Here is a 19,813-nt window from a genome sequence, read left to right as displayed (position 1 = left end):
CTAGAAGCTTCTCCCATGTCCGGCAGAGCCAATCCCTGGCAGCTCCAAAGATGGATGTGCTGCTGATCAAGGCCTGGCCAGTTAGAAATGGTGGTAAAGACTCTGTGATGACATATTTAAGAAGATGAAAAGTTATCATGCAGTTAAACTCCTGGCAGGGACCTGCAGACCCATGGAGAGAGAAGCCCATGCTGGAGCAGGTTTCCTGGTGGGACTTGTGACCCTGTGGGGAACCCAGGCCAGAGCAGCCTCTCCTTGAAGGACTGCACCCCACGGAAGAGTGACCCATGCTGCAGCAGTTTGAGGGGGACTGTTACCTGTAGGATGGACCCACTTTGGAGAAGTTCATGGAGAACTGTCTCCCCTTGGAGAGACCCTATAGTGCAGCAGGGGAAGGACTCCTCTCCCTGAGCAGTGGAAGAAGCCACAGGTGATGAACTGACCATAATCCCCATTCCCTGTCTCCCTGCGCCACTGGGGAAGAAGGGAGAGCTGGGAAGGAGGGAGGGGTGGGAGGAAGGTGTTTTTAAGGGCTTATTTTACTTCTCATTATCCCACTCTGATTTTGTTACTAATAAGCCTCCTGCATGGATGTGTTTTCATAAGTCTCAAGAAACGATGAGGTAAAGAATTGTACTTTGAAACAGCAGCATTCTGTGATATTTATTAATACCTTAATTGGGAAGCATTGGGTTACTCCTACAGTATGAAGAAATATTATAATATTTTGGTGTTGCAAGGCCTCAAGTTTAGTTATTTCTGGTCTTTGCAAATTTTTCTAGCAATGTCACTATTGCTACCATCAATGGTAGGTGGTGACAGATCTTGCTCTTTAACTTACTCTCTATCTCTCTTCTACTTGTCTTGGTTTAGCTCTCAGTGGTTGTTTTCCACCCGTGAGCTCTGGCAGGCTTCTGGTGAGCATGGCAGACATCTTGTCAATAAGAACAGGTCCTTGCTTCTGGTCTTCTATATTCTTTTGCTTTTCCCTCTCATTCTTGAGCAATGAGCTTAGTCTCTCCTAGCTATTTAAAATGTCCTGAAAGCCTCCTTCCTATTCAGACAGCAGCAAGATTAATTAGGTGACCTAGACAGTTCTCAAACTGCTGGTAGCAAATGAATATCTGTCCACTCATCAAAAAGGCAAAATGGAGTGACTTTCACCACACAGGTGTTGCAGAGTCTGGTGTGTAGAATTTTATGGGTTTGGCTCTCTCTGACTGGTAGAATGTCTGGAGAGCAGGATGTGCAATTTCACCTGGGTGCTCTTCCATTGAGCCCCCAGCTCCCTGGGGATGGAGTTTTTGCTTCATGGTCTCTGACCATGAAGTAGAATGCATTGTGTAACATTGCTGCTTCTTTGTGAGGTTCTGCTGTTCTAACTGGGTGAAGTAGCTTTAAAACAGATGGGTTTTGTTTCAGAATATATTGGGAAAACAGGAGGGGAAAAATATTATCCCGTTCAAAAAAAAAAACCTATGTTATCTATTTCCCCAGCAAACCCCATCTTTTCTGACTGATGCTTTTCTAGATTGTTCTTAACAACTTCCAGTGAGAGAGATGTTTTGGAGTCCTGTACAGAGATAGATATCTACATTGGATATTTTAGGGCTAGTGTGTTATTTGTCTTCTGATGGTGATGGAGCGGTGGTGTGAGTTTGAGTTTGGGGGTTTGGGGGGAGCAGCATGCTAAGTCTGAATGTGCTTACATTGTATCTGCTGCCTTGATGAGAAATTAGTGTTTGAGCCCAGATCTGGTTGAATTGAAAGAATTTAATTTCCCTGTGTTGCTCGTATGCCCCAGTCAACAAATCATTAGCAAAGTCAAGACAAGTTTGTGTTCAGTTCTTTATACATTTAAGCTATTTCAAAAACATGTCTTTTCTTTTTGCTTTTGTGATTATTTTTCCCTCCCTGCCTTGAGCATTTGCCCCTGGAAAATACCTACTCAAATTTACCAGTACTAAATGGCCACTTTCTTTTGAAATGTAAAAACAAGGTCATCTTATGGCTTTCGATAATATTAGTTAAAATGTGGCTGTAAAGTGACAGTAAATAGCTATGCAAAATAGGAGAACTAATGATCAGTGCTAGCAAAGGCTGGATAAAGGGAAATCCATCATAGCTTGAGATCCCTGACAGCAGAATTGATGTCTAACCAGCAGTTTCCCTGCTCTATATTTTTGTAGTTTGTTAATTTTGAGAATCTTCTATTTGTCCACATTTACTGTATTCTCTTATTTTACTTTTTCTGGAGAATGTTTCTCCAGTTTGCCATTATGGTTACTCTAATGAAAGAAATACAAGACTTTATACATTTCGGCTGCTAGTTCATGATCTTTTCAAACTGCACCATCACTGTACTAATTTACACAAACCTTATGTTTTCCTAGAAACCCCTGAGGTCCAGGAGTAACACTTTTTTTTTTTTTCCCCTCCCTTATTTTTAAATGACAGCTTGTATTATGAAGTACAAATTGGCCTGAAAAAATGGGATCATTGATTTGACGCCATTGGCACTGTTCAGAATTTTTCAAATATATGAAGAGGCAACATAAAGTTATTTCAAGGTATTCCCAGAGGGCAGTAGTCATAGAGAGCCACAGAAAGATTCTTTGTTAAGGAGTGGGCAAATTATGTATAGGAAAGTGAGAGACCTCTCTCTCCTTTTATAGTTAGAACAGAAATACTTGAATCCTACAGTGCCAAAGCCTTACTCTTTCACAGAATAGCACATCAAAGTACATTACATCTTGTATTCCTACCTGATTTCTGAAGTTATGTGGCTAATATTAGCAGCAAATTCAAAAAGCACTAAGGAGAAACTGCCCTGTTTTCCTTTTTGGAAATTGAAAAAAATTGAGAAAAATTGTTTTGAGCAGTATTAAAAATCAAGAATGGGTTTTTAGTAACTTGCTGCTTACTGTAATGCTTTGATTTTTGACAAAGTAATTATAGATAAGACAGGCATGAAAGTGCTTGTCTTGGTTTGAAAGACAGATGTCTACTAAGGAAGGCAGGAGCCTCCCTTGGAATGGCAAATGCGACCCCCCTTCCCTCTGAGTTATTATAATTTTGAAATCAAGGGGCTTTTAGGCAAAGATATGGGAAATAGGAATAACAGTTCTTTACTATTATGTATCTGTATGTGTATGACCAGTCTGGCAGAAGGAAAAAAAGCAGTGGAAGAAAGCAGCCTCCCTCTCCATCCAAACGCCGGGGACTGACTGTCCCCACACCTAGCTGAAACAAAAGGGTAGCCAGATGCATCCCACCGCAGTGGCTAGGTCTTTTGTTTTTCTGAAGTACCCAGCAATTTGTCCCCCTAGCGCCACATACTGGGAAAATTCCTTTAACAGAAAAAAAGCCCCAGGAGAACTCCTAAAAACCCCAACAGTGCTTTTAATGTTTTGGGTGGGTTTTTTCCATTAAAACCTAGCATTATGTGGAAAATGGAACTTTAAATAGGGAACTGTGTTTATCTGACCTGCTACAAGAGAATCATTTGAGTAAGAAAATCATTGGGCCAAAGTATCACTTACTGGTACAGAATTCTCTTCTGGTGTACATCACTTACATTATGTGTTGGAATTACATGCAGGATTATATGTACAAGTACTATAGTCTAAAGTCAATACCAGCGTCATCTTAACTGTTTCTTCATATGCCGGCTGCACTGCACATCTATGCTATTTAATTTTTTCTGTAGGATGAGACTGTGAAAATGCAGTAGGCTACATCTCGTTTTGACTGTAAAGGGAATAACTTCCTACATATCTGACTTTCATGAGAAAGCATTGGTTCTCTTGATTCATCTGCATAGATTATGGAGAAATAAATTTAGAGCATATATAAATAACCATGAAAACATGTAAAGTTTAGTCTTGAGAAGAGTTAAATTTTATACAAGAATCTCCAAGAGAAAGTGAGTTACTTAATAGACAAAATTCACAGATTTTTTGTAGTAGAGAGCCTGGTATTAGAAATTATACCCTTTGGGTTGAATTAGTAGGAGTTGAAATTCATTAATTTGTTAAATATTTGTCATTGTCAACAGAAATGATGTTACCAAGGATGGAAATATTGCAGTCCTATTTATAAATTTATGTACCTTTGGATAATGTCTTATGATTTTATTTTCTTTGTAGTTATTTGAACTGCTAGGCCCTGAAGGTTTTGAACTCATAGAGAAACTCCTACAGAACAGATCTCTGATTCTGGGAAGATCTTCGACTTGTCCAAATGATAGCAGGTTCCAGGCTCTGCAAGGTAAGTGACTACAAAATTTTTGTTCCAAATCAGACAAAAAGTAGTTTTCTAACAGCTCTATTTCCAGCTGTAGTATTGTCCGTGTATATTTAAAAAGCAAGCAAAAAAAATCCCAGGAGACAATGGGGGAATGTATTTCTGGATTTAAAGAAAGAAATGGTAGTCTGATTATACAGAAGAAACAAATACAGATTGTATATATTTATTTAGTTTTCAACTGCCTATGGGCATATGCAGATTTTGAATGTATTAATAGTTGCACTTTTCCTGTTTTAATGGATTACTCTGGCAATAATCTGATCTTCTATGACTCCTCATTTGCTTTCCTGCTTCCTCTCTACTTCATCTAATACTCTACTCTCTAATATCTAATACTCTCTACTATCATCTAATGTAGGCCTTGGGGAAGAATAGCACAGTAATAAGCACTCCTGAAAATAATAAAGTCAAGCTTAAGCATGAAAAAGTGAGAGGGGAAAAAAGAGATTCAGGTTTTGTACTGTGATTTTTGCTTTTATAAGTTAATTTGTCTGCACTGAGTAATTATTTTAAAATATGTTTTACATATTTCTGTTGTAAAACAAGCCTTATTACTTTCTTCTCTGACAAAAATAAATCTGATTGCATATACGGTGTGACTTAGGATAAATCTTACATGGACATAGCAGCATGCAGCCCATTGCACATTCACTGCAAATGGAGTTAGAAAAATGTGAATAGAGCTAGAAATGGTGGACTTATGTATCTTCTCAATAATTTTAGAATGTAAATGATCCCTCTTTAATGTTTGTCTTCAATGAAATGTTATATAAGCGTTTAGAAATTCATCTCTTGCTGTGCTAATGGTTAGTCTAAATTCATCAGAGCAACTGTTAGTTTTGCCTGTTTGTGATTTCAAAGAGGAATGTCTTGCTAGACAAGGCTTTGTGTCCTGATCGTTTTCTCTTCTTAGGTAATCAAATAATAAAAAATTAAAAATACATTCAATAGAAATGGAATTATTATGTTTTTCTCCTATGTACAGATTTTAGTTACAGGAGTATTTTCTGTTCACTTAGCAGAAATAGTATTTTGGAAGCTTTTTCATTATGCCATGAGTAAAACCTATCACAGTAATATTTTCAATGTTATGTTTTTCAGACAATAGAAAAGCATAACTGATTTTATGCTTTTTTTCACTGATGAGAGAACCCTTCTTTCTCTGTGGTAAAAAAGTCAGTGATATTCAGGGTATCTTCTCTGAGATTGAAGGTGCTCTGTCCTGAGTTCAGTCTATTAATTTTAATAAGGTTTTTTTTTTTCTTTTTAATTGATCAAAATGGTGTTTTTTATGGGGATTGAAGTCTTATCTTACCAAAATTTCATTTGGGGAAGGGAATGATTTCTGTCAGAAATGTAGTCAACTGTGAGTAATTTGTGCCTTTAAAAAATAAGCACAAGTCAAGTAACTGTACATGTACTGCATTTTTATACCATGCTGTATTATTTGACTATTTCTTATGTAATTTCCTTCTGTGGCAGTAAAGGTGATTGTTGTGCTTATCGGACAAATCAAGTAACATTTCTTTGCCCTAGTGTGTTCAGTCTGAATTAAATTTAGTCAGGAAATTGCATCCATTATTGTCCTCTTTTAATGTGAGAGAGAGAGAGTTAAAGCTGCAGACATGATGGGATTAATGTGGACATTTTGACAGTTTATTAGAATTTTTTCAATGCTATTTAACAGGTTATTGTTGCCTTATCCAGTATGCATGCTGTGAGATGTAGGAGTTTCACTGTTGCTGTAGGTGAAAACTAAGCAGCACAAATTGTTCAAAATGTCAGTCAAGTGGGTTTATTTGATGAAAAAAGGTTTTCAAGTCTTTCGCTTCAAGAGTTTGGCTGCAGAAGTACATATGAAACATAACTGAGTTAAGTATTTAATATTCAGTCAAGCCTATATAAACTAATAATCTGTTTGCAGAATTTTGAAAAATGACATTTAAAACCACCAATATTGTTAAAATGAAAACAAAATAAATCTCTCCCAGCCTGTATGTGTAACCAAAAGACTTGGTTGCATCTTTGGTTCTGGCCAGTACTGATCTCAGAAAGGTGAATGTAACTGGGCTTTTTTGGGTTCCCTGCTCCCCTAGATTTATTGTTTACTGTAATTGTTCTGTGGTTCTGATTCTTCTTGGTAATCCTGCTGCTTATCGGCATAAAAGGAAGGAGACCTTGTGACTGTATAGAGTAGGATAGATTTTCTCACTTGTTCAGGGAAATTGCATTGTGAGTATGCTTTCAATACAATCATGTTATCTAGCATATACACACTAATTGTTGTGTGAAGAGGCTGTTTAAAAAAAAATCACCCTGTTTAATCTGTTTTCATGCCATCCTGCTTATCGGTGCATGTGTCTAAGAGCAGCGATAAGAGGCTAAGTAGCATTTCCACTGTAGATGAAGTTATCATAAATACAGAAAAGAAAAAATGCTCTTCCTTTTGCTGCTGGTCCATCCCCTTGCTTTGGAATGAAGTTGTTTTTATTTGAAATGGCTTACCTTTGGGACATGACCTGGTGGTACTTTTAGAGGTCTTGAGGCCTACTGCTGCACAGTCTACATAAAGCTCAACTATTTTTAAACACACAATACACTCACACACACACACACAAAACCCCCAAAACGAGCATGAAACCCCAACTAAACATCAAAACCCCAACTAAACATCAAAACCCCAAAGAATGAAACTGGGGAAAAAAGATGGAGTACAGTACTTACGGAGATGCATGCCTGTTATCATATTGCAGAACAGTGCAAGAAGTTTATAGGAGAAAATGCCAAGCCAAATTATGGTTGTCAAGTCACAATTCAGTCTGAACAAGAAAAGTTGTTAATGAAACAATATCGTCGGGAGGAAAAACGAAATGCCAGAAAAGAAAAACAAGCTGGGGAAGATGGAGAAGTTTCTGGAGAAGGACAAATGTGCTTTGATCCCAAAGAGCTGCGGATGCAAAGGTAATAAATCCCAAAAGTTGAGAAATGCTTCTGTTGTAATTGCTACTTCAATATATCATAACAGTTTATTTTCTTTTAGTTTGCTTTGGTGATTAGGTGATTCTGACTTCAAGTCACGTTTTATTACAAGCGTAGAATTTTTTTAAATATGAAAACCTGATTTTCAGGAAAGAAAGCAGTGATTTGCTTAATGAGAATCTTCTTGATCTCATCTACGTGGGCTGGAATTGCAGATTAGTGGGGTAGGCTATCTTTCTTAGTTCCTTTACGCTCACTACTTGCTTAGGATTTATGAAGTCTGTACTAAATCCATCAGAAGTATCTTTCTTTTTTTCTCTCAAGATTAATGGGTACTATTTTCCAAGTTGTCAGCTAGAAGGTAGTGGGAGGAGTAGAGGAGGGAGAGGATAAGGAGCAAATAAGCTGTTGTATTTTGTATTGAGAAAAATATAGTGAGACTGGTACCTAACTGTGAAATCATGTTTCTGTATTACTTAAAAAGAGTCAAAACTGCTTTTAGGAAAGCCTTGCACTTACTGGATTGTGCCTCTGAATTTTATCTGAACAGTGTATTTTAAGGATTTGGCCTAACTGGTGCCAGAGAATAGCACTAAAATTTTTTCTCTGACTTCTACAACTCTTGCTGTGACTTTAATATACCATGCTCAGTGTTTGTGATGGAAACCTGAAATGGGCAGAATTACTGCATTTTTTCTGCTCACAGAGAACTAGCACTTCTGAATGCTCGAAGTATGCCAGTCCTAGGTAGACAAAGAGAGATGAGCTTCGAAAAAATTCATTATCCACATGTCTATGATTCCCGAGCTGAAGCTATGAAAACATCGGCATTCATTGGGGGTGCAAAGGTATGTTGGTGCATGACCCTTCTTGAACAGTACATCTTTCCCAATGAGTAATGTGCAGCAGGGTTCCCTTTGTTTCCTTTGTCTCCTCCTTCTCAGAATCCAACGTATGAAGCAGGGTGTTTCAAACTCTTTGATATATTCTATTTTTATTTTGACTCTGGAAGAAATAATCTTATTCTCAACTAATGTATTTGCTTTTATTTCTAGGGTCACTTAAATTCTTAAAATACTACTTTTCTGTCTTTTGGATACTTTTGAATTGACTTTTAACAAAATGAAATCTTTATGAAATTCTAGACCTAATGGATTCTGAAATGTAATAAAACAGAGTTATGTTTTTTGGGGTTTTGGGACTATTTTCTGAGTAGTAAAACTGATTATTTTCTGTTTGGGGGGTTACTGATTATTTTCTGTTTGGGGGGTTCAGTACTATCTGTAAAATGAATGAGTGAGATTTGCTTTTGGTTGGGACTCATTTTTTGAAGGAAAGTGATAAAGCATTGTTTAAAGTAAGTTATACATAATGACACTTTCTGTTTTCATACTTTCAATTAATTTTCCTGTAATACTTTTTTAGGTGTTCTTACCAGAGTCAGTTCAGAGAGAAAACAATAAAATTTATGAAGAGGTGAAGATCCCCCATAGTGAACCAATGCCTATTGGTATTGAAGAGAAAATTGTTTATATTGAAGACTTAGATGAGGTGAGTATACCATTTCGAAGTTATTAAATTAGTTTTTACTTTTTATTACCAAAATTTAACTGTAAATACTGCCAGTTTTTCCAGTGATATGTGATAGGTAAATGCAGCCAGTTAATTTCTTCACTACTAATTTGGAGAATATTTATTGGGGAACATAGTTCAGTAATACAATCCCTTTCATGTTGACTTGGATTCAAGGAATTCCTAATCTGAACTACTTGTTCATGAGTTGCAGTTCTCAATTCCTTTGGCATTACGTTTTCAGTTATTTATGGTTTTGAGCTGTGATCTGAATCACTAGAATGAAATGAAAGTATTACAGCCATTCTGTTCTCTTCTGAAGATCACAGGAAAAAGTGAGCCTGAGCTTCTGTACCTTGACCTGTACAGGTTGGCTTCTGACTGCACAGCATTGTTCTGCACTAGGCTTACATCTGATGCAGTTCAGTGGTGTTGAATATGGTGTTGTAGACTCTATGGGGTGCAAAGTCATCTCAAAATGTGCTTTGGTGATAGGAAGTAAAGAGCAAAGAGGAAAAATGCAGGTAAAACAAATGTTAACATTTCAATTTTTACTGACTTAAAAGGGTGGAAAAGCTAAGGTAAGGAAACTAAATTTCTTGTTAGTTATTTACAGTGTAGAACTTGCAGTACTCCATCACAGGTACCTTTTTACTCCTCACTGTATATCTCAAATCTATTGAAAAATGGAAGATTTGATATAGATTTGAACAGAGACATAAAAAGCAAGCTCTGTGTATGTATGAAGAAGGTTTTATGTGTCTTAGCTCTGCAGCATATAATATGGATAAATGTTTTCCACCTTTTTCTCTCTGGGAAAGCAGGAAATGAGAATACATGCAGAGCAGTTTATTGGGATTCTGAGTAAAGATTGTCTTATGTAAAGATTTAACTCTTTCGAAACAGAAGACAGTTTAATTTTAGAATCGGAATCTATTCTTTTCTGCTTAGGTGACAGTATCTAATGTTGTGTTTATGAATTGACTGACAGCTTAACCAGATAGAAAAATACAGATACTGCAGTTATTGTCATTTTATATGACAATATTCAGCATGACAGCTTTTTTTGCAATAAAATATCTTTTTCCTAAGCTAAATACTACCTATTAATCTGTAAATTTTTTGCAAGAAGTACCAATATTTCAATAGGCAGTAAGCAGTTTCAGAAAAAATATGGTTCAGACAGAAAAAGACCTATCTAAAATGAATAGTTTGCAGATTTTTGCACATATACTGTTAAAATAAATGTTAACAAATGCATCAGCTATACAATTTTAATAAGTAATTCTCCTTTGTAGACTGTGTAGAAAGAGGTCTGCTTTTCAGTTTTACAGTGAAATTTTGAAATAGAAACAATTTTCTTCAGAACTTAACTCTTTGATATGATTCTTCTTACATGGGATCAAATCGAAGTGTCAACAACAAATACAATTTTGATTGTTTGAACACGTATGTATGTAATTCCTGCCCCCAAGTTTAGTATCGATTTGCAACAAAAGACGACAAATTTATGAAGTTTGTCCAGCTTCAGGACTTGGCAGCTTCCTGGTTCCACTAATGAGACTCATAGATTCAAAATCTGTTGAATAGAACTTTTTTATCAATGAGCTAAAAGAGGCTGGAATTGCCAAGCGTAAGTTCAGACATACCTAGTCAAGATGTAAATATCTTGGTTAGGGCAAATTTTCTTTTTTTTTTTTTTTTGTTTCCTCTGCATGGCTGTTTTAAATCTCTAAGCTCAGAAACACCTTGGTTGGTGTTTCAAATTTTTGCCAATTAACTGGAGTCAGTTTAGAGAGCATGAAGATTTTCTGTCAATATATTTTATTTTTGGTTAACTAGTGTAAGCAAAACCAGAAATATAATGATTTTCAGGTGTTTCCCTAGCAGGTATAGGTGTTCACAGAATGGCTCTATTGTATCTCTATATGGATATGTTTGCAGGATTATCTAAAATTTGAGTAGGTGGGCAAGGACTAGAGATGGCAGTAAATATAACTGTAGATATTTCATAACTAGGAACTTCTAAAGGCATCATGAGGAAGCTTACAGTTCTGCTACTGTTGACTGCTATGAGGTGCCATTAGTGGTAGGGTTTTGATGTAAGACATTGAGTTAGTCTGGACATAAATGTACTCAGCCTGTTTAACAAGTCAATATACATGCAACCCATAATCCACAGGGAAAACAAGCACAAAGCAACCAAGCCATTTATTGTTGCTGGGGTTTTAAGTATTATATATTGAGCTTTCTAAGCACTTGCTGTTCTCTGGGGAAGTCCTGGTGGTATTAAAAATTATAAATATTCTTCTTTCTTTTCTTTTTAATCTGTATGGTTTCATTTGCACAAAAATAATTTTAAGAACTCTGTTTCTTATGAGCTATGTGATTTTGATCCCACTGTCAGCAGTTTGGGGAGAGTATTTGACCGTGTAACGTGTATTGCTGAGTACACCGTTGCATTTCATCTTCAAAACTCCTAAGGTCAGAACTGAGTTCATAAGGTGTTCATTTATATTTTGAACTGTTGGCCAGAAGTTAAAGCTTTGCATCATATAAGTTGGAAGTAATCTTGCATTTAAATGTTTTAAAGTATTAGTTAAGATTTAGATTTTCTTATTTCCTGTAAACACAGGTTGAGAAGAGATGAGAGAAATGTATTCCTCTAGACACTAGTTCTAACAAACCACATACTAACCACATTTTAAACATGTATATGATTCCCTTTTTTAGTAGTTTCTTATGCAGAAGTATAAGGCAAAATGACAAAACCTCTACAAATCAACACCAAAGGCAGCAGCAATGCCTTAAACCAGTACAGATATTAACACAGGGTTCTTTTTTATTGGATTGGCAATGTAGCCAGGATGCATCTGCCGCTACACTCCGGAATTAAGAAATAACACATTTAAGATAGTTTTAGTACTATATTATCTGAAATCTTACGGCTGGTATTTTCAAAGTAAGTATTTAGTTTAGTTAGGGCGTCCTTGCATAACCTTTCCTAAAAAGTTTATGACTTCATGATTAGTGAAATCACTGCCTGAAAGAACACAGATGCTAAGATGAAACTCATATGAACTGGCAAAGGTCCAAATTTTTCTAGCTACCATTCCTACCTAATCCCAGGATTCAGTGCAAGTAGGAGATCAGGAGTGACCAACCTTGCACAATTTAGCAGCCATAAAAACACACCATAACATGTCATAAACTGCTGGCTTCAGCACTTCCCTGTTGTGTTGTTCCTTTTTCTTTGTCTCCTACCTTTCTCCATTATGATCTGAACTCCTGCTTCACCTCCTCCAACAGTCTCACTCCACCTGTGTTGTCTCATATTGTTATTTCCTACCCGTGTTGAGTTGGGAGCAGGAGCTGGTGGCACGGAGGGAGCTGTGCTGCTGTTCAGGAATGTCACTGGTGTTCAGAGGTAGAAGCATCCAGTGTGTCCCATGGAAGGAGTTGCAAAGGGCTGTTATCTTATTGAAAGGCAAAAAATCCCACCCCCAACCCCCTTTGCAGAGATCTATTTTTCTTGACATTTATTATTTTTCAGAGAACTGTGTTTTTACTGCAGTTCAAGCACAGGTGGTTCATAAGTAGCTGATTGGTCACACCAGTTTAATCTGAAGTATTACGGTTCTACTATTTGTACAAGTGACATGCCAGCTGGGTTGTTTCAATAATAGAACTTAAAAAATGGGGTAAGCACAAGCTTAGATTTATTATCTTTGCTCAGTTGAAATGGAGCTTGACCATTAATGAAATATATTTTTTGTATTTATTATAAAGGTGGTTTTGTGCCAGACTTTTTGCCAAATAAATGTACCTTTAAAGTCATAAACTCAGGCCAGGGAAAGTTACTCTTCAAGATTGTGAAAACAGGTTTTATCTAAGAAATTGCTAATGCTGAAAAATTACTTTAGCTTTTTACCGAAAGTGGGTGTTCAGGGTAGGATTTATTTCTTTTTTTCGTGTTATTTCCATTTCCTTTTACTACCACAGCTTAATTATCTAAATAAGAAAGGTATTTTTTTTTCACTCTGCATTATGTGAAGGAATTATTACAAAATCAATATTCTCTCTTTTCCTGTAATATTTTCTTGTTTTTAGAATTGTACAAGGTAAGTCTACTGAATATAAGTATGCATGTTTTTAGATAAATTACATTTTTCACATTCAGAATATTGGATCATTAATTCCAAAGTTGATCTTAGTGCATATTTCAGTTGCGTATTTTCCAAACAGCAATTGATGGTTGAAGCACATGGAATAAAAAAAAACATTTTGCATTTTATTGAAATCCTTTCATTTATCCAATGAATTATACTCAGAAATTGCTCTGAGGAGAGTTTACAAGTTCTGTAATCATTAGTCCCAACTTAAGACAAGGAAAATCATGTAGGTCAAGGTACATGATTTAATGGCTGGTAGTGTATATTAGGGATTACAGTCTGTCTTCATATTTCAGGGAGGGGGGTCCAAAGAAGGTTGAATATGTGCAATAACAGGTGAACAAAAATACTGAAGTTAAGATTCAACACTGATGACAATCTTAAAGCCTACAAGCTCTGGCTTAATTTTCTTCAATATGTGAGTTAATGGTATTTTATCATTATTTTAGAGTCCCAGATGCTATATGTAAAATTTCTGCATCAAATTGTTTGATTATTTCACTTACCCTTAAATGAAGCTTTTAGGCATTGTTTCATTAAAATTCTAGGAATAAATAATATTGCTTTGGCTAAAAGCAAGCAAAAACACGTGCTTCATGCCAAACCAGCAGTTTATTGTCCATCTTGTATAAAATTATCATATTTTCCATTAAGAAAATCCTGTTTCTTAGTAGAGATAGTTTATTAAAACTTCATCAAAAGGTCTACTGATATGATGTGCAAGCTGTAAAGTGGTATTCTGATTTTAAAATTCACCCGTAATCCTGTAATCTCACGTTGTAGAAATGCAAACATGCTCTGTGGCTGGCTACTAATTCACCTCTGAAAGACACTTGCTGTGCTTGAATATAATTCATTGAATGTAATATTTTTAAACATGTGCCTCACTTGACTTCAGCTTTCACTGCAGATAGATGTGACTATATGATTTCCTGAATGCTAAGAAGTTCTTTTTTCTTTCAGCAATGGAGAACATCTTCCTGTTATGATAAATCAAAAAGTATTTTGAAAAAAAACTTACTTTATTGATATCACCTTTAATACTAGAAATGGTACCATAACATTTTTCTGGTTTCATAAAACCTTTCTATTATTCTAATATTCCTTTGCCAGTAAGATGGGGTTTTTTGTTCAATAGGATCACTGATTATAATTAATGCCTGATTACTAACCTTATTTATTTTGGGGAACACCTTTAAAACAAAAAAAATATTTAAATAATTTAGAGGAAAAGAAACCTGATATGGTAATGTCATATAGATTTGATATGGTATTTAAAATATAGGTACACTGCAGGGATAGCAAGGCTTTATGAATATTGTAGTACAACTTTGAATTATTTCCATAATGAAATGTGAAAGTCTGAATTTCTTGATTTAACATGGCAAGTGGATGTCCCAGCTCCAGTGAGGCAGAGTTCTTAGGAGCACAGCTTGGGAGGATCAGCAATTATGACCACTCTCCAATAACCAGGAGTTTGACAAGTTGAAAACTTCGCATCACTGTAGAAAATTAGTAATGAAGTAGGTAGATATAAAGGAATAAATATGTGATTAAGAAATACTTTACAGATAGATAATTTTGCCCAATAATCTGAGATTATTGTTCCAAACATAGTTCCACCTATATCGACTTTCTCCAAATAGGAGAGTATTTTTGCATCTCTGAACTCTGTATCAAAATAAATAAAGCAGGTTTCCCAGAATATCAGAATAAGAGCTTAAGCTAGTGCTGAAACAAGAGAGAAAAGAATGTACTATCTCAAAAGAGGTATACTGAGCATAAAGATTTCCTCTTTTAAAGTAGTGATAGTAAAAGACAAAAAGAAATTGAATAGTCTTATATTTTTTATAATTACTTTTTTAAAATAATATTTTGAAATGCAGTGGTACTTGCCAGTAAGGATTGTGGTTTACCCTTAGAATTTGAAAACTGTGATTTTTGACTCACCAAAAAGGTGTTTGGTACTATTACAGTCTTTGAAAGGACCTATCTCTTACCACAGCATGAGAAATTGAAACTATTTTCTCTGAAGCATCTCTGTGTTAGGTGGGTGTGACTTCTCTGTAGTCTGTCATCCATTCTCGATCCAACATTATCATAGACTTAAAAAAGACAGTAATATATACATTTTTGATAGTTAAACATATAAACTACATCTATATTTAAAACATATATATATACACACATGTATAAAAACATATATACAACATGTATATGGTGTATAGATATATACATTTCCCATTAATGCAGAGTTGATTATTAAAGTAAGAGAGGCTTTTTAATAGACCACTGTTTTATATATCCTTCTCCTTGCCTCCCTCAGCTTGTCAGATTTCTACTATTTTATTTTTATGAAAGATCTGTATGCAAAGAAGATAGTCAAGCCAATCTCTGTCTCTATAAGAGATGTATGTAGGATGCAAAAAAAGAGGGGATGATGAATAATTGGAGGTAGATGAGAACTGAAGCATGATCTTATGTCAGATTCTATGAAGAGCAAAAGGCGGCTTTCACTGAGCAGCAGCCTGCACTTACTGGAACAATATGTGTCTATCCACCATTGTGGAGGTAATGACACAGTTCACCTCTTTTGGGATGGGGAGGAAGGAAGGTAAAGGAAGCACATACATCACATCTCACATGAGTTTTGGAGCTAGGCATTATATAATTGATCAGATGTAAGCCTGTATTTTCTCAAACTGCATCCTCCTTCGCCTATTTATATGATGTGGCTTTTATTTTTAGTATGATGATGTGGATCAAATTACTGTAATGTGACCATTTAAAAACAGACTGGATTTATACAAATTGGAAGGATTTTCACCAGAAAAGTATAATGAAAACAGGCTTTTTTTATTGTCCCATAAGAATGGGGAAGTATTGTAAATCCTGTCTTAAAATGTTGGTTTACCAGGATTACTGACTTGCACCCACAGGTCTTTCCAGATTGTACAATATGTCCCTGATTTAAAAAAGCAACCAGCATAGCAGTTTGCAATGTAACTTCTTTCTTATTCCAAAATAGTGTTCTCTCTCTACCTCTGCTGTAAACCTGTCTTTTGGTAGGCTGACAGCAGGTTTATTTGCTTTGGTTTGACACTGGACAAGTTGGATCCTTTTAGAATGAGACTGAAGGTTTCCTTTGCAGCATGTGCTGTGTTAGCTCATCTACACAAATTTTTCAGAGGACTTTTCAATGAAAGACTATCTTTTCTTTTTGGCCAATAGCCTTCTCCTTGCTTTTCAGCTGTAGTATAATACCCTTACCTCCCTTGTAGTGTCTTAAAATTGAGTGCTTAAAATATGATCCAATAATTTCTTCTTTCAGTTGTGTTTGTCCTAGTCGCGTATGCAGTTTAGTTCAAGACCTTTCATGGTCTTGTGCTTTTAATATTTTTAAGATTATCAAGGCATTTATCTTTTTTCTTTAAAAATCAGTTTCTAAGTGCTGTTAGAATATAGTATATTGTATAATACTGTGTGAATTGTCACATACAGTTGACCACCAAACCACAGCTGCCATGAAAATAGTAAATTTATTTCATTATTTCGCCAGCAAGGCCAGGTGGCAGAGACACAGGGAGACACATCCCTTAGCTCATCCTAGTGGGCAGGGGGGGAAGGAGAATGTAGCATCTCCACCACCAGCCCTGATGTATCAAAGGGCACATTAGCAGTTTACCATGAGGCTGTGCCTTTATGATCTCTCTCCCAGCCGGAGGCTCAAGTATGCCTATGAGAGTGTGTTATCTCAAAACAGGAATTCTTCTCAGAATACTCCTCAAAACAGGCAGAGGATGAACAGCACTAGGCATAATAAGTGGAGTTTTCCACACCAGCATTCTTAGCAGTCCCAGCTGCAAGGTCACTTCGAGCAAAACTGTTACGTCCTTGCCAAATCTTCCGGTTTGAACCCTTTTGTCCCAACAAATACTTTATAGATTTACTTATTTTTGGTGTTAGCTTATATATTTACATAGTCATAATAAGACCCTTTTAACATCTGATAAGTTTGATGGTTTTGTTACATGAACAAGCCACGTTTAAGACACTGGAGATGTTGAGAGGGGCAAGGATGCTATGAAAATGTGATAAATATGCTCTTTGTTGTGTCACTCTGGGCTGTGTTTTTATGTACATTTTTATTTTCAAGGGCTTGATATTAATGACCACAGGGAAAACCCACTAATAAATGTAGATGAAACCAGAAAAAATCCTTGTGAATATGAAATAATGTTTTCAAATGTCCTTTCATTGGTGAGTTTGTAATTGAAGCTTTAACAAACCTTCTCATTCAGAGAGACTTTGTTTATTCTAAGTACTAGTAAAGTTATTAATGTACAACCTTTTTATTTTTTTTTAAAGAGCTCTGTAAAATCTTGAGTTCTCTCTTCTTGGGTAGAGAAGTTCAAAGAGAAGAGCAATTAATTAATATGGCTCAAAGTATGATAGGGACATCTGTACTGATAAATATAGAGAACTTCATTTCTTTTAGTCTGTTCTTTAAACTAGCATGGCTGTGCATAATATACTAAGCAAAAATTGCTTTAAAATATTTAGTAGATACTGTCTTACAAGAGTTATATATTCTTATAGTTGTTTAGGTTGCTCCTTTTCATGCAAGTAGTAAATATGAATAGGGAAATGGACTTTTTAGTATTAACATGAGATAAAATTGACTGCATCTGATTTGGATAAAATGATAAGCCTGTTTCATTTTCTGCACAGCTGCCAAGTGTGTGTATATTGTGTAGTGCTGCCTCTGAAATAGTTGAAAATCTGATGGGAACACTTACAAAGGCAAGCCAGTAAAGGGCACCAGCTGCTGAAAAACACCTGCTGAGCCACTGTGGGAATAGATGCATCTGCCTGTACCTAGGAGTAATCTAACAAAGTACCTGCTTTTACCTGCCAGGATTTTAATTTGTGTAAAGATTCATCCAATAAAACTGGTTCTGAATACTTAAAGAAAGAAAGAAAAAAAGGGCTGGGTTGGTTTGGTTTTTTTTTTGGGCAGAAGAGCACCAGTTCTGAGCAACCTCCTCATTCTTACAACTAGTTTAAGCTCTTCTTTTAATAAAATACAAATCCAGATTTGGTAGCCAGAACTCTCAGCTACACTGTGTGCAGTGTCTTACTAAAGGATGCAGCCAGTCTGGAGGAGATTATGCTACCAAAGAGCAGGTTTTCGGGTTTTCTTTGGTTTAGTTTGAGAGATGTATCTCAGGGGCTTTTGTGAGAGTATATGTTCCCTTTTCCACTGTAGCATATTTGATTCACTGTTGATGGTAGTGCACAAACAAAAATAAATTTTACCATCAGAAATAATTAGACAAATTTTCCAAAAAGCTTTTAAAACTGTTGTACTTTTTGTCGTCTGGTACTTAAACTTTTATTGTTCCCACACGTTGGTGACCCTGTCAAACAAGTTCATCATCCCTCACCTACCTTTTATTTTCCTGTGGTAGGAAAACTTCTGTGAATGCTGCTAGTTTAGCGGTGATTCATGAGAACAAAATAGCTGTGTTCTTGTAGGAAAAAATACTGACTATGCTTGTAGCCTTTTCTTGTAAAATTTAGGGAAAAGTCATCTAATATCCATGCTGTAAAACAGGTCTGCCATCTTGGGTAGCAGAAGTGTGAAATTAAGTGAAATAGAGAAGAAAATTGAGGTGTAGAGAGATTATGACAGCAGTAGTTAATCCTCTGGGAATATTCTTCTGTTTGCCATTCTTTCATTTTTACTTGATGTGTTAAAATTATTACTAATTTCAGCTATAATTACCTTGCTGAGCATTCTGATAGTTTTTCTGGTTTTTGTTAGGTTTAGTAGGAAAAAGTAGTTTGTCGTGTTAAGGTAAGCTAAAGTAAATAGTTTGAAAACATTATCCTGAAGTGCCTTCTACATTAACAGATTAAATATTTGCTTCTACATGAGCAGTTAGAACTAATGCCTTTGCATGCATAAAATAGTACTGAATTAATTAGGGGTCATTTAAAAATAAAATACTGAAAGAGATCTGTGCTTCAAAACTATGCAGTAATATGAAATGTTGTTGCCCTACTCTTACAGGGTTCCTTGCTTTCAAGGAAGATAATATTTAGGCTCCGCATTGTGAAGTTCAGATGACTGTAACTTGGGTGACTTCTATGTATTAAATTTTGTAGAGTAAACCCAATGACCAGTAAAAATCCAGGAAGCATTTCAGGTAGACATGTTCTTCCACAGTGCAGCCGCATGCAGCTCAAAAGAAATCCAGCTTCTGGTTCACAGCATTCTTTTCCCCTTGCATTTAATCACAATAATATTTGAAATCCAATTATGTCTACCTGGTGACTTTGCAGCTGTTACATGTTTTTTGGCCTCATTAAATGATCATAACAAGTGAAATATTTAAATTGAGAAAGCAACTGTTAAGTGTTAATTTTTCATTCTTTAGGGGATCACATGTATGTCATTGACATGAATATGGACTTTTGTATTAAGCACATGCAGAAATCTGTAAAGTTTTTAATTAAAACAACTCAAAGTAGTTTTAGTTGTTTTGGTAATTAGGACTGGAGAATGAATAACATGCTTCTGCTGCATCCTGTTTAGGGAATAGCCACTTCTCAGTGGAATTTCATAGTAAAAGTGTGAAAGAATGCAGTAGTCTGCTATACTTTGATAGCATCCCTGAAGGCGGACTTTCATTCTTAGGAGTATTCAGTCTTCATTTAAGGTGAAATACAGGATAGTATTTTAAATTCTAATTCAAATTATACCAAAGACCAAAATT

At 35.7% G+C, this 19,813-nt stretch overlaps 1 protein-coding gene across 2 annotated transcripts in view; it reads left to right on the top strand.

Annotated features, from left to right (window-relative positions):
- The window catches only part of ASCC3 (activating signal cointegrator 1 complex subunit 3), a 257,776-nt gene that overhangs the window by 37,859 nt on the left and 200,104 nt on the right, over positions 1 to 19,813 (top strand). For both annotated transcript variants that reach the window (XM_042016301.1, XM_042016302.1), the window contains exons 5-8: positions 4,149 to 4,269; positions 7,062 to 7,269; positions 7,994 to 8,135; positions 8,713 to 8,838. In XM_042016301.1, the coding sequence (XP_041872235.1) occupies positions 4,149 to 4,269; positions 7,062 to 7,269; positions 7,994 to 8,135; positions 8,713 to 8,838 (597 nt within the window). The remainder of the gene's footprint in view (positions 1 to 4,148; positions 4,270 to 7,061; positions 7,270 to 7,993; positions 8,136 to 8,712; positions 8,839 to 19,813) is intronic.

This window comes from Corvus kubaryi, unplaced genomic scaffold (genome assembly GCF_017639235.1).
Source record: "Corvus kubaryi isolate FWS band 111438036 unplaced genomic scaffold, C.kubaryi_AGA036_p1.0 split3-73, whole genome shotgun sequence".
Taxonomy (NCBI): domain Eukaryota; kingdom Metazoa; phylum Chordata; class Aves; order Passeriformes; family Corvidae; genus Corvus; species Corvus kubaryi.
The sequence above is the reverse complement of the archived record's forward strand: the minus strand, read 5'-3'. Positions and strand labels throughout refer to the sequence as shown.